Here is a 15,976-nt window from a genome sequence, read left to right on the forward strand (position 1 = left end):
GCAAGCCACAGAAATGGTCACGTACACCATGAAACACAGGCAACCTCTGTGTCTCTTCGGCACTGCATAAAAATTGTGTATTTCCCACTCAAATGAAAAGCCCCCACAGAGATGCTATGGGCCTGGACAAGCCTGGAAAGGAGAGGCCCTGTCGAGGGCCCCCGATGCTGCCAGTGGCTCCAGACCTTACCCAGACTGGGAAGGGCCCTGTGTAGCACCTTCTGGCTCCTCACTGGGAGGGTGGGGGTGCTCGGGGGAGGCTGAGTGGATGCGGGCTGGGGAGGTCTAGTCAGGCTCCCAGGCCTTTTGTGTCTGCAGAGGACTCCCTGTGCCAAGCTGCAGTTTAAGCAAAACCAGGCAGAGCCCAGGAGCTCTGTTGGCAGCAGGACCTCACCACGAGGGGCCTGACCACGTCATGCTGGCCCTCCTCCAGCAAAAGCGCCAGAGGCAGAGGAGTGCGAGGGGGCCTGGACAGGCTGGGAGCCAGAGAGAGAAGGCAGGCCTCTGGGGCAGCCATGGTTCTTATCCCTCTAGGCGCAGGGAGTGGTGGATGTCTACGCACTCACTGAGAGCTGTTCATCACGGCCATTTCCTGGGCACACACTGTGAGCTAGGTGCCAGGAAGCCTTGTGACCTTGCAGGGAGCAGCCCACAGTAGCCACTGCTTGAGGGGGTGAGTCAGCAAGAAAATGAGAAACGAGTGATGGGAGGAACGGACAAATGGAAAGATGGAGAAGCCATGCTGCCTGACCCGCCTTCCTTCCTGAATGAGCGCTCAGCTCTGAGGGGAGGCACGTCATGCTACACAGGAGCCCCGTAAAACCTGGCCTCAAACAGCTTCACCTTCTGACCCAAACCATGCCCTTCATGCAACTCCTGTTCTGTCTGGAAAGGCACCGCCCCTCGCCTTTGAAACAAGTAAACTTTCCATCATGACAGATGGCAGACAAAGGTCACATTAGGGCCTTCCTGGTAGCTCATCTGGTGTCAAAAATGTTAACCAAACACCCACTATGTGCAGCCTGGATGGGGACACAGAGGTGCACATTGGCTCCTGTCCCCAAGGGAGAGAGCAGGGGGAGACTCCTGAGTCCCTTAGGGAGACTGTCCTAAAACCCCACATCAAGTTTCACAGGACGCTATGGCTGTGCCATTTCTACACACTCCCCCACAAGCCCTCCACAAATCCTCACATGACAGGCCTTGGAAGAAGAGAGTAAACCCCCACTCAGCAGGAGACCCGAGTCTCACAAACCCCTTGAAAACCTTCTACGACTCCGGGTATCTCCCAAGGAACTGAACTCAAGGTCTCAAAAGACCTTTATCACTTTATGCAGTCCAGGAGCTGCACAAAGGCACACAAGACGGAAAAGGGAGGCACCACTCAGAGCAGATCCCAGTGCTGCTCGACATGGAATAGGACAGATCCCGGGATCCCCTACCAAAACCTGAGGGGGTACTCACTTAAAACATGTCTGAAGCCACCAGGCCCATCCCAAGATCTACGGGTATGAACCACCCCAAGGACCGCAGAGCACCAGGGCTCACTTACCACGCAGCCGGGTCGTATTCAGCCCAGACCCGGATGAACTCGTCCAGGTGGTGAGGACCTAGGATGGAAGAGTCCCGCGTAAGGTACTCAAAATTGTCCATGATCACAGCCACAAAGAGGTTCAACATCTGCAGGGTAGGAAGGAGAACAGGTGACGTAGACAGACCTCAACCTGCCTTCCCCCAGCCCCCCACCACTCTCCAGTGTGTGTGAGGCAAGCTTTCAGGCTAGCAGGGGTCACTGGGATTTGACTAGCTCATGCCCAGACCTGCTCTCCCCGTGGGACTTCCAAGACTTCCTGCTTACCCAGAGTTCTGGATCCCACATGCCAGTGTCTCCCCCTAATTCAGGGCCTGGAGTCTCTTGTCCATGACCCGCCCTTTGTCTGTGATCACACTGTCTTTCCATCTCAGACTGCCCTTTCATGAAAGCAGTGACAGTTTGGACTCTACAGGCCAACAGTTTGGGTTCTTAAGTTTAAAATTCAAATAACATACAATTACCCATTTTAAAATGTACAGTTCAGTGGCATTTAGTATATTCACAATATTGTGCAACCATCTCTCTAGTTTCAAAACTTTTTCATCATTCCAGAAGAATACTCCATACCCATTAGGTAATCGTCACCCCAATTCCCATCCCCCTCAGTCTCCTGGCAACCACCAATCTCCTTTCTGTTTCTATAGCATTCTCTATTCTGGGTATTTCACATAAAAGGGATCACACAGTATGATTTTATGTCTGGCTTCTTTCACTTAGTTCAAGGTTCATCCATGTTGTAGTACGTGTTAGCACTTCACTTCTTTTTATGACTGAATAATTTTCCATTGGTATATACCACATTCATTCATCCACTGATAGGCATTTGGGTTGTTTGTGCCTTTTGACTATTATGATTAATGTTGCCATAAACATTCATGTACAAATGTATGTGCAGATACGTCTTTGCATTTCTCTTGGGCATATACCTAGGAGTGAAATTACTGGGTCATATGGTAATTCTCTGCTTCATTTTTTTAGAAACTGCTAAACTTCTTCCATAGCAGCTGGTGCATTTTACATTCCTAACAGCAAGGTACAACAGTTCCTCCTCCTTCACATCCTTGTTACACGTTATTTTCAATTTTGAGAAAAATTATTGTTGTAGCTGTCATAGTGGATGCAAAGTGGTATCTCACTGTGGTTCTGCTTCGCATTTCCTTAATGACCAAAGATGTTAAATATCTTTTCATGTGATTGTCTGACATTTGTATATTTTTTTTGGAGAAAGATTGACTCTTATCCCTTGCTATTTAAAAAGTTGGGTTGTTTGGTTTTTTGTTGTTGAGGTGTAGGAGTTCTTTATACAGGCTGAATATTAACCCCTTATTAAATATGTCATTTGCAAGTATTTTCTACCATTTTGTTCTGTACACTGTATTTCTGCATACTTGATAAGGTCCTTTGATGTACAAAAGTTTTAAATTTTGATGTAGTCCGATTATCTATTTTTTTCTTTGGTTGCTCATGATTTTGGTGCCAAATCTAAGAATCCATTGCCAATTCTGAGGTCTTGAGAATTTACCCTTTATATATTCTTCTAATAGTTTCACAATGCTTGCTCTTCTATTAGGTCTTTGACTGATTGAGATACTTTTGTATATTGAGGTAGTGATCCAACCTCATTCTTCTGCATGTGAATATCCAGTTTTCTCCATATTATTTCTTGAAAAGATTATTCTCTCCCCCACTGAATTACCATGGAAAGAACGACAATTCTTTCCCCCATTGGCACTATTGTCAAAAGTCAACTGACCACAGGTATTTGAGTTTATTTCTGGACCTTCTGTTCTACTTAATTGACCTATGTATTTATCTTTATGCCAGTATCACATTGTTTTGTTTTGAAATTGGGAAATGTGTTGTTGGAATTAGTTTGCCAGTGTTTTGTTGAGGATTTTTGCATCAATATTAGTAAGGGCTATTAGTCTGCAGTTTTCTTTTCTTGTGGCATAGTTGACCACGATATAAGGGTAATTAATGCCTGCCCCACAGCATGTGTTAGGAAGCGTTTCCTCCTCTTGTACTTTTGGGGAAAGTCTGAGTGTTAATTTTTTTTTTTAATTTATCTATTCTTTTAACTGTAGGAAAGATACGTAACAAAAAATTTTGCATTTTAACAATTTTTTTTAAAAACAGTCTCACTCTGTTGCCCAATCTTGGCTCACTGCAAGCTCTGCCTCCCAGGTTCAAGTGATTCTCCAACCTCAGCCTACCAAGTAGCTGGGATTACAATTACAAGCACGTGACACTGCACCCAGCTAATTTTTGTATTTTTATTTTTTATTTTATTTAAATTTTTGTATTTAAATTTTTGTAGAGATGGGGTTTTACTACGTTGGCTGGGCTGGTCTTGAACTCCTGACCTTAGGTGATCTGCCTGCCTCAGCCTCCCAAAGTGCTGGGATTACATTCATAAGCCCCACGCCCAGCCCCATTTTAACAACTTTTTTTTCTTTTCTTTCCTTTTTTTTTTTAATTGTACTTTAGGTTCTGGAATACATGTGCAGGTCATGTGGGGTTGCTGCATAGGTGCATACATAACCAGGTAGTTTGCTGCCTCCATTCCGCCTTCATCTATATCCAGCATTTCTCCCCATGTTTTTTTTGTTTTTTTTTTTTTTTGAGATGGAGTTTCACTCTTGTTACCCAGGCTGGAGTGCAATGGCACAATCTCGGCTCACTGCAACCTCCGCCTCCTGGGTTCAGGCAATTCTCCTGCCTCAGCCTCCTGAGTAGCTGGGATTACAGGCACGCACCACCATGTCCAGCTAATTTTTTGTATTTTTAGTAGAGACAGGGTTTCACCATGTTGACCAGGATGGTCTCGATCTCTTGACCTCGTGATCCACCAGCCTCGGCCTCCCAAAGTGCTGGGATTACAGGCTTGAGCCACCGCGCCCGGCCTTTCTCCCCATGTTATCCCTCCCCACCCACTGCTGTCCCTCCCCTAGCCTCCCCACCAACTGCCCCCAGTGTGTGATGTTCCTCTCCCTGAGTCCAGTTGTTCTCATTGTTCAACACCCGCCTATCATTGAGAACGTGCAGTGACTGATTTTCTGTTCTTGTGTCAGTTTGCTGAGAATGATGGTTTCTAGATTCATCCAAGTCCCTACAAAGTACATGAACTCATCATTTTTTATGGCTGCATAGTATTCTATGGTGTATATGTGCCACATTTCCTTTGGCCAGTCTATCATTGATGGGCATTTGGGTTTGTTCCTGGACTTTGCTATTGTACACAGGGCCACAATGAACATATGTGTGCATATGTCTTTATAATAGAACGATTTATAATCATTTGGATATATACCCAGTAATGGGATGCTGGGTCAAATGGAATTACTATTTCCAGATCCTTCAGGAATCGCAACACTGTCTTCCACAATGGTTGAACTAATTTACACTCTGATCAACAGTGTAAAAGTGTTCCTACTTCTCCATATCCTCTCCAGCATCTGTTGTCTCCAGATTTTTTAATGATCGCCATTCTAACTGGCGTGAGATGATACCCCAATGTGGTTTTGATTTGCATTTCTCTGATGACCAGTGATGATGAGCAATTTTTCATGTTTGTTGGCCTCATGTATGTCTTCTTTTGAAAAGTGTCTGTTCATATCCTTTGCCCACTTTTGAACGGGTTTATTTTTTTCTTGTAAATCTGCTTTAGTTATTTGTAGTTTCTGGATATCAGCCCTTTGTCAGATGGGTAGATTGCAAATTTTTTTTCCCATTCTGTTGGTTGCCAGTTCACTCTAATAATGGTTTCTTTTACCGTGCAGAAGCTCTGAAGTTTAATTAGAGCCCATTTGTCTACCTTAGCTTTTGTTGCCATTGCTTTTGGTGTTTTGGTCATGAAGTCCTTGCCTACGCCTATGTCCTGGATGGTTTTGCCTAGGTTTTATTCTGGAGTTTTTATGGTGTTAGGTTTTATGTTTAAATGTTAACCCATCTGGAGTTAATTTTAGTGTAAGGTGACAGGAAGGGGTCCAGTTTCTGCCTTTTGCACATTGTTAGCCAGTTTTCCCAACACCATTTATTAAAAATGGATTCCTTTCCCCATTGCTTGTTTTTGTCAGGTTTGTCAAAGATCAGATGGTTGTAGATGTGCAGCGTTACTTCCAAGGACTCTGTTCTGTTCCATTGGTCTATGTCTCTGCTTTGGCACCAGTAACATGCTGTTTTGATTACCATAGCCTTGTAGTATAGTTTGAAGTCTGGCAGTGTGATGCCTCCATCTTCGTTCTTTTTGCTTAGCACTGTCTTGGGTATGCAGGCTCTCTTGTGGTTCCATATGAAATTTAAAGTGTTTTTTTTCCAGTTCTGTGAAGGTCATTGGTAGCTTGATGGGGATAGCGCTGAACGTATAAATTACTTTGGGCAGTATGGCCATTTTCATGATATTGATTCTTCCTAACCATGAGCATGGAATGTTTTTCCATCTGTTTGTCCTCTCTTATTTCATTGAGCAGTGGTTTGTAGTTTTCCTTGAGGAGGTCCTTTATATCCTTTGTTAGTTGTATTCCGAGATATTTTATTCTCTTTGTAGCAATTGTGAATGGGAGTTCGCTCTTGATTTGGCTCTCTGTCTGTTATTGGTGTATAGGAATGCTTGTGATTTCTGCACATTGATTTTGTATCCTGAGACTTTGCTGAAGTTGCTTATCAGTTTCAGGAGATTTTGGGCTGAGACAATGGGTCTTCTAAATATAAAATCATGTCATCTGCAAATAGAGAAATTTGACTTCCTCCTTTCCTATTGAATACCTTTTATTTCTTTTTCTTGCCTGATTGCTCTGGCTAGAATTTCCAATACTATATTGAATAGGAGTGGTGAGAGAGGGCATCCTTGTCTAGTGCCTGATTTCAAAGAGAATGCTTCCAGCTTTTGCCCATTCAGTATGATATTGGCTGTGAGTTTGTCATAAATAGCTTTTATTATTTTATGGTATGTTCTGTCGATACCTAGTTTATTGAGAGTTTTTAGCATGAAGGGCTGCCGGATTTTGTCCAAGGCCTTCTCTGCATCTATTGAGATAATCATATGGTTTTTGTCTCTGGTTCTGTTTATGTGATGGATTATGTTTATGGACTTGCATATGTTGAACCAGCCTTGCATCCCCAGGATGAATCCTACTTGATCTTGGGGGACAATCTTTTTGATGTGCTGTTGCATTCAGTCTGCCAGTATTTTATTGAAGATTTTTGCATTGATGTTCATCATGGATATTGGCCTGAAGTTTTCTTTTTTAGTTGAATCTCTGCCTGGTTTTGGTATCAGGATGATGTTGGTCTCATAAAACGAGTTAGGGAAGATTCCCTCTTTTTGTATTGTTTGGAAGTTTCAGAAGGAATGGAATCAGCTCCTCTTTGTATGTCTGGTAGAATTCAGCTGTGAACCCGCATTTTAACAATTATTAAGTGTAGAGGTTGGTGACATTAAGTATATTCACATTGTTGTGCAACCATGAATACTAACCATCTCCAAAACGTTTTCCATATTCCCAAACTAAAACTCTGTATCCATGAAACAATAACTCCTCATTCACCCTCCCCTGGAAACCACCATTCTACTTTCTGTCTCGATGAAGTTGACTACTATAGGTACCTCATATAAGTGAAATCGCATAGTATCTGTCCTTTTGTGACTAGCTTATTTCACCTAACATGTCTTCAAGGTTTATTCACATCGTAGAATGCGTCAGAACTCCCTTTTTAAGGCTGAATAATAACAGTCCATTGCATGTTCATACCACATTCTGTTTACCCATTCATCTGCTGATGGAAACGGGTTCCTTTCTCCTTTTGGCTTTTGTGAATAACACTGCCACAAGCATGGGTGGACAAATACCTGTTGAAGTCCCTGATTTGATTTATTTTGGTTCTATACCAAGATTGGAATTACTGGATCATTCTGTAATTCACTTTTAATCTTTGAGGAACTGTCGTACTGTTTTTCACAACACCATTTTATAGCCCTACCTACCAGTGCACAAGGGTTGAAATGTCTCCACATCTTTGCCAACATTTATTATTTTATTTCATTTTATTATTTTTTAAGATAGGGTCTTGCTCTATGGCCAAAGCTGGAGCACAGTAACGCAATCTCAGGTCACTGCAGCCTCTGGCTCCTGGGTTCAAGTGATTCCCTGTTTCAGCCTCCTGAGAAACTGGGATTACAAGTGCATGCCACCACACCTGGCTAATTTTTGTATTTTTAGTACACACAGGATTTTACCATCTTAGCCAGGCTGCTCTTGAACTCCTGGCCTCAGGTAAGCTGCCCACCTTGGCCTCCCAAAGTGCTGGGATTACAGTGTGGTTTCATTTTATTTTTATTTTTTTATTGCATTTTAGGTTTTGGGGTACATGTGAAGAACATGCAAGATTGTTGCAGAGGTACACACATGGCAGTGTGATTTGCTGCCTTCCTCCCTATCACCTATATCTGGCATTTCTCCCCATGCTATCTCTCCCCAATGCCCCACCCTCTGCTGTCCCTCCCCTATTTCCCCCGACAGACCCCAGTGTGTGATGCTCCCCTCCCTGTGTCCATGTGTTCTCATTGTTCAACACCCACCTATGAGTGAGAACATACAGTGTTTGATTTACTGTTCTTGTGTCAGCTTGCTGAGAATGATGGTTTCCAGGTTCATCCATGTCCCTACAAAGGACATCAACTCATTGTTTTTGATGGCTGCATAGTATTCCATGGTGTATATGTGCCACATTTTCCCTGCCCAGTCTATCATCGATGGGCATCTGGGTTGGTTGCAGGTCTTTGCTATTGTAAACAGTGCTGCAATGAACATTCGCGTGCATGTGTCCTTATAGTAGAACGATTTATAATCCTTTGGCTATATACCCAGTAATGGGATTGCTGGGTCAAATGGAATTTCTATTTCTAGGTCCTTGAGGAATCGCCACACTGTCTTCCACAATGGTTGAACTAATTTACACTCCCACCAACAGTGTAAAAGTGTTCCTATTTCTCCACATCCTCTCCAGCATCTGTTGTCTCCCAGTTTTTTAATGATCGCCATTTGAACTGGCATGAGATGGTATCTCAATGTAGTTTTGATTTGCATTTCTCTGATGACCAGTGATGATGAGCATTTTTTCATGTTTTTTGGCCTCATGTATGTCTTCTTTTGTAAAGTGTCTGTTCATATCCTTTGCTCACTTTTGAATGGGCTTGTTTTTTTCTTGTAAGTCTGTTTTAGTTCTTTGTAGATTCTGGATATTAGCCCTTTGCCAGATGCATAGATTGCAAAGATTTTTTCCCATTCTGTTGGTTGTCGATTCACTCTAATGACTGTTTCTTCTGCTGTGCAGAAGCTGTGGAGTTTGATTAGGTCCCATTTGTCTATTCTGGCTTTTGTTGCCAATGCTTTTGGTGTTTTGGTCATGAACTCCTTGCCTACGCCTATGTCCTGAATGGTTTTGCCTAGATTTTCTTCTAGGGTTTCTATGGTGTTAGGTCTTATGTTTAAGTCTTTAATCCATCTGAAGTTAATTTTAGTGTAAGGTGTCAGGAAGGGGTCCAGTTTCTGCTTTCTGCACATGGCTAGCCAGTTTTCCCAACACCATGTATTAAACAGGGAATCCTTTCCCCATTGCTTGTTTTTGTCAGGTTTGTCAAAGATCAAATGGTTGTAGATATGCTGTGTTGCCTCCAAGGCCTCTGTTCTGTTCCATTGGTCTGTATCTCTGTTTTGGTACCAGTACCATGCTGTTTTGATTACTGTAGCCTTGTAGTATAGTTTGAAGTCTGGTATTGTGATGCCTCCCGCTTTGTTCTTTTTGCTTAGAATTACCTTGGCTATGCGGCCTCTCTTTTGGCTCCATATGAAGTTTAAGGTGGTTTTTTCCAGTTCTGTGAAGAAGGTCATTGGTGGCTTGATAGGGAGAGCACTGAATCTGTAAATTACTTTGGGCAGTATGGCCATTTTCATGATATTGATTCTTCCTAACCATGAAAATGGAATGTTTCTCCATCTGTTTGTATCCTCTCTTATTTCATTAAGCAGTGGACTCCTTGAAGAGGTCCTTTACGTTCCTTGTTAATTGTATTCCTAGGTATTTTATTCTTTTGGTAGCAATTGTGAATGGCAGTTCATTCTTGATTTGGATCTCTTTAAGTCTGTTATTGGTGGATAGGAATGCTTGTGATTTCTGCATCATTTTATTTTTTGAGACAGAGAGTCTCACTTTGTCACCTAAGCTGAAGTGCAGTGGCGCGATCTCAACTCATTGCAACCTCTACCTCCGTGTTCAAGGGATTCTTGTGCCTCAGCCTCTTGAGTAGCTGGGATTAAAGGTGTGCACCACCACACCTGGCTAATTTTTGTACTTTTAGTAGAGATGGGGTTTCACCATGTTGACCAGGCTAGTCTCAAACTCCTGGCCTCAAGTGATCTGCCTGCCTCAGGCTCCCAAAGTGCTGGGATTACAGGCCTGATCCAGTGTACTGGGCCTATTTTCTTTTATCTTCTTCTTCTTCCTCCTCCTCCTCTTCTTCTTCCTTTTTCTCCTCACCCCTCCATTTTTTTTTTTTTTTTTTTAATTTGAGACAGATTCTCAGTCTGCAGCCCAGGCATGATCTTCGCTCACTGCAACTTCCGTCTCCCAGCATCAAGTGATTCTCACGCCTCAGCCTCCTGAGTACTTGGAATTACAGGCATGCAGCACCACACCAAGCTAATTTTTGCATCTGGTAGAGATAAGGTTTTGCCTTATTGGCCAGGCTGGTCTTGAACTCCTGACCTTAAGTGATCCACCCACCTCAGTCTCCCAAAGTGTTCAGATTACAGGCATGAGCCACTGCGCCTGGCCTATTTTCTTCTCATTTTCCTATCTTTTTTTTCTTTAGTAATAGCAATTCCACTGGGTGTGAAATGGTATTTAGCTGTGGTTTTCATTTTCATTTTCCTAATTATTAGTGATGTTGAATATCTTTTCATGTTCTTATTGGTCATCTTATTTGGAGAAAGGGATATTAATCACTTATTGGATGAATAGTTTGCAAATATTTTCTCTGATTCTGCAAGTTGTCTCATGACTATGTTATTTCATTGACTGTGCAGAAGCTTTTTACTTATTCAATTTATTTTTTAAAAAATTCAAATTTCTTTGCCCATTTCTTTCTTAAAATTTTTTCTTTTGCTTTATTATTTTCTAATTGACATGCAATTAATTATAAATATTTATGAGGTACAGTGTGATATTTTGATACATGTATACAAATGTGTAATGATAAAATAACAGTAATTAGCATATCTATCACCTCAAACACTTATCATTTCTGTGCTGGGGCATTCAAAATTTGCTCTCCTATTTGAAAATATTCATCAAATTGTTGTTAATTATAGTCACCCTATAGTGATATAGAAAACTAAAACTTATTTCACCTGTCTAGCTGTACTTTTATATCTGTTCACCAACTTTTGGCTATCCCCCATCCTCCTAACCTTCCCTGCCTCTAGTAACTGCTATTCCACTCTCCACTTCTATGAGAGCAATTTTTTTAAGCTTCTACATATGAGTGAGAACATGCAACATTTATCTTTCTGTGCCTGACTTATTTACCTTAACATGACCTCCAAGCTCACCATGTTACCACAAATAGCAGCATTTCATTCTTTTTATGGCTAAATGGTATTCCATTGTGTATAAATAAAATACTTTAAAAATCTGCTCATGTGTGAACACTTGATTCCATATCTTGGCTATATCTTGAATAGTATGGCAATAAACATGAGACCACAGACATCTCTTTGACATATTGATTTCTTTCTGTTTGGATATATACCTAATAGTGGAATTGCTAGATGATACAGTAGTTCTATTTTTAGTTTTCTGAGGAGCCTTCCTCTGCATCTTCACAAGCGTTTGGTATTTTTTTGTGTTTTTGATAACAGCCATTCTAACTGGGATGAGATATCTCACTGTGGTTTTGATTTGCATTTTCCTGATGCTTAGAGATGTTGAGCACTTTTTCATATACTGGCTGACCATTTGTATGTCTTCTTTTGAGAGATGTCTATTCAGCTCATTTGTCCATTTATTTATCTGATTTTTTTTTCCTAATGAGTTGTTTGAGTTCCTTGTATATTCTGGCTATTAATCACCTGTCAGATAAATAGTTTGCAAATATTTTCTCTGATTCTGCAAGTTGTCTTGTCATTCTGCTGATTATGTCATCAGCTGTGCTGATGCTTTTTACTGAAATGAAATCCCATTTGTTTATTTGTACTTTTGTTGCCTGTGCTCTTCAGGTCTTTTCCATACAATGTTTGCCCAGACCAATGTCCTGAAGTGTTTTCCCTGTATTTTCTTCTAGTAGCTTCATGGTTTTAAGTCTTTGATCCATTTTGAGTTGGCTTTTGTATATGGTGAGAGATAGGGGTTGAGCTGCATTTTTCTGCATATGGATATCCGGTTTCCCCACCCTCATTTATTGAAGAGACTGTCCTGCTCCAATGAATGTTCTTGGGGCTTTTGTTGAAAATCAGTTGGCTGTAAATGCAAAGACTTATTTCTGAGTTCCCTGTTCTGTTCCATTGATCTATGTTTCTGTTTTTATGCCAGTACCATGCTGTTTTGAAGTTTGGTAGTGTGATGCCTCCACCTTTGTTCTTGTTGCTCAAGATTATTTAAGCTATCCAGGGCCTTTTGTGGTTATGTATTAATTTTAGGATTGTTTTTTATATTTCTGTGAAGAATGTCATTGTATTTTAATAGGGATTGGATTAAATCTATATGGTCTATTTACAATATTAATTCTTCCAATCCATGAGCATCAGATGTCTTTCTGTTTTTTGTGTGTCCTCTTCAGTAACTTTCATCAATGTTTTATAGTTTTCCTTGTAGAGTTCACTTCCTTAGTTATTTCTTTTGTAGCTATTGTAAATGAGACTGATTTCTTTTTCTTCAAGTTTGTTGCTGGTGCACAGACACACTACTGATTTTTGTATATTGATTTTACTAAATTATAAGTTCTAAGAGTTTTTTTGGTGGAGCTTTTAGGGTTTTCTATATATAAGACCATATTGTCTGCAAACAGGAACAACTTGATTTCTTTCTTTCCAATTTGGATGCCCTTTACTTTTTTTCTCTTACATAACTGCTCCACCTAGAACTTCCAGGACTATGTTGAATAAAAGTGGTGAAAGTGGGTACTCTTTATTGTTCTAGATCTTTTCCCCATTCAGTATGATGTTGGCTGTGGGTCTGTCATATACAGCATTTACTGTGTTGAGGTATCTTCCAACCTAGCTTGTTGAGTTTTCAGTATAAAGAGATGCTGAATTTTATCAAGTTTTTTCTGTGTCTATTGAGATTATGACATTGTTTGTGTCCTTCACTCTGCAGATGTGATGTATTATGTTGATTACTCATTTACTAATGAGTAATCAATCATCATTGAACCATCGTTACATCCCAGGAATAAATCCCATTTTGTTACAGTGAATTAAAATGTGCTGCTGGATTCAGTTACTACTAATTACTATAAAATACTAATTTTCTTGAGAATTTTTGCATCTATGATCATCAGGAATAAATTGGTCTATAGTTTTCTTTTTCTTTCTCGTGTTTTTTTGTTCATTTTTGTTTCTGTTTCTGCTGTGTCCTTGTCTGGTTTTTATATTAGGGTAATGCTAGTCTTGTAGAATGAGTTTAGAATAATTCCCCCTTTTCAATTTTCTGGAAGAGTTTTAGAAAACTGGTATTAGTTCTTCTTTAAATGTTTGGCAGAATTCTCTGTTGAAACATCCTGGGCTTTTCTTTGATGGGAGATTTTTAAATCACAGATTCAATCTCATTACAGTAACTGGTCGTCTGTTCAGGTTTTCTTTTCTTCTTGGTTCAATCTTGGTAGGTTCCATATGTCCAGGAATTTATCCATTTCCGTTAGGTTTTCTAATGTGTTGGTGTATAGATATTCATAATAGTCACTAATGATCCTTTGCATTTCTATGGTATTAGTTGTAATGTCTCCTTTTTTACTTCTGAATTATCTGTGTCTTTTCTTGCTTAGTCTAGCTAATGGTTTGTCAATTTTTCATTTACCTTTTCAAACCCCCACCCCCCCCCCCCTTTTTTTTTTTAAACTGAGTCTGCCTCTGTTGTCCCGGCTGGAGTGCAGTGGCATAATCTTGGCTCACTGCAACCTCCACCTCCTGAGTTCATGCAATTCTCCTGCCTCAGCCTCCTAAGTAGGTGGGATTACAGGTGCCTACTACTATGCCTGGCTAATTTTTGTACTTTTAGTAGAGACAAGGTTTCACCATGTTGGCCAGCTGGTCTTGAACTCCTGACCTCAAGTGATTCACCTCGGCCTCCCAAAGTGCTAGGATTACAGGTGTGAGCCACTATGCCTGGCTGCATTTTTATTTTACTGATCTTTTGTAATGTTTTCATCTCAATTTTGTTTCTTTCTTGCTCTGATCTTTATTATTTCTGTTCTTCTACTAATTTTTGGCCTGGTTTGGGTTTTATTCATAGTTCTTTGAGATATGGTATTAAGTCATTTGAAATCTTTCTGGTTTTTTATTTTTTATTTTTTTGAGACAGAGTCTTACTCTGTGGGGCCCAGTCTGGAAGAGTGCAGTGGCACAATCTTGGCTCACTGCAACCTCCAATTCTTGGGTTCCACCAATTCTCCTGCCTCAGCCTCCAAAGTAGCTGGGACTACAGGCATGTGCCACCATGCCCGGCTAATTTTTGGATTTTTTAATAGAGACGGGTTTCACCATATTGGCCAGGCTGGTCTTGAACTCCTGACCTCATGATTCGCCTGCCTTGGCCTCCCAAAGTGCTGGAATTACAGGTGTAAGCCACCACACACAGCCTCTTTTTGTGTTTTTCATGTAGGCTTTCATTGTTATAAATTTCCCGTTTCATGCTGCTTTTGCCATATCACCTAAGTTTTGACATGTTGTATTTCTTCCCCACCTGCCCCACTCCCCTGGATGGAGTTATCATGACATCTGCTTCTATTTTTATTTTTATTATTTACTTCCTTCCTTCTTTCCTTCTTCTTTCTTTCCTTCCTTCCTCCCTCCCTCCTTTCTTTTCCTCCCTTCCTTCTTTTTCTTTCTTTCCTTTCTCTCTCTCTCTCTCTTCCCCCCCTTTCTTTCTTTCTTTCTTTCTTGACAGAGTTTCGCTCTGTTGCCCAGAATGAAGTGCAGTGGTGCAATCTCAGCTCACTGCAACCTCTGCCTCCCAGGTTCAAGTGATTCTCCTGCCTCAGCCACCTGAGTAGATGGGATCGCAGCACCCGCCACCACGCCTGGCTAATTTTTCTGTTTTAAGTAGAGATGGGGTTTCACCATGTTAGCCAGGCTGGTCTCAAACTCCTGACTTCAAATGATACACTTGCCTCAGCCTCCCAAAGTGCTGGGATTATAGGCATGAGCTACTGCACCAGGCCAAATTGTAAAATTTCCTTCTTTCTTCATTGGCCCATTTGTCATTCAGGAGAATGTTAATTTTCATGGATTTGTACAATTTCAAAAGTTCTTCTTGTTACTGATTTCTAGTTTTATTCCATTTTTGTTAGAAAAAAATACTTGATATAATTTCAATTCTTTTACATTTGTAGAGACTTGTTTTGTGGCCTAACATGTGATCTATCCTGGATAATTTTCCATGTGATGATGAAGATAATGTGTACCATGCAATGGCTGGATGAAAAGTTCTGGAAATGTCTGTTAGGTCAATTTGGAATAAAAGGCAGTTTAAATCCCATGTGGGTTTTTTGTTGTTGATTTTTTGTCTAGATGATCTGTTCAATGCTGAGCATGGGGTACCGAAATCCCCAAATGACACCGTACTGGAATCTCTCTCTTTTTAGATCTAATATTTGTTTTGTATATCTGGGTGCTCTACTGTTGGGTGCATATAAATTGACAATTGTTGTATTTTCTTGATCAATTGATTCCTTTACCATTATATAATGACATTCCTTGCCTTAAAAATTTTTTTCTTAAAGAGATGGGGTCTTGGTATGCTGGCCAGGCTGGAGTGTAAAGTGGCTAGTCACAGGTATAATCACAGCACACTACAGTCTTGAACTCTTGGACTCAAGTAATCTTTCCACCTCAGCCTCCCAAGTAGCTGTGATTACAAGTATGCACCACCACACTGGGCTTCTTTTCAGACTTTTTTAACTTAAAGTCTGCTTTGCCTGATATAAGTATAGCACTCCTGCTCAGTTTGGTTTCTGTTAATGTAGAATATGTTTTTCATCTCTTTACTTTCACTCTATATGTGGCTTTATAGGTGATGTGAGCTTCTTGTAGGCAGCATATAGTTGGGTCATTTAAAAAAATCTATTCAGCCAGTTTATATCTTTTTTTTTTTTTTTTTTTTTTTTTTTTT

The 15,976-nt window shown here is 40.7% G+C and overlaps 1 protein-coding gene across 15 annotated transcripts in view; it reads right to left on the reverse strand.

The window, feature by feature from the left end:
* CACNA1B (calcium voltage-gated channel subunit alpha1 B) overlaps positions 1-15,976 on the reverse strand; it is a 237,163-nt gene that overhangs the window by 28,081 nt on the left and 193,106 nt on the right. For all 15 annotated transcript variants that reach the window (XR_004263942.1, XM_032261876.1, XM_032261881.1 and 12 more), the window contains one exon: positions 1,553-1,680. Coding sequence is in view for 14 of the 15 variants with exons in the window: in XM_032261876.1 (XP_032117767.1) it covers positions 1,553-1,680 (128 nt within the window). In the remaining variant the exon portion in view is untranslated. The remainder of the gene's footprint in view (positions 1-1,552; positions 1,681-15,976) is intronic.

The sequence above is a fragment of the Sapajus apella genome, unplaced genomic scaffold, assembly GCF_009761245.1.
Source record: "Sapajus apella isolate SASKATOON/1434 unplaced genomic scaffold, GSC_monkey_1.0 scaffold126, whole genome shotgun sequence".
NCBI classification, from domain to species: Eukaryota; Metazoa; Chordata; class Mammalia; order Primates; family Cebidae; genus Sapajus; species Sapajus apella.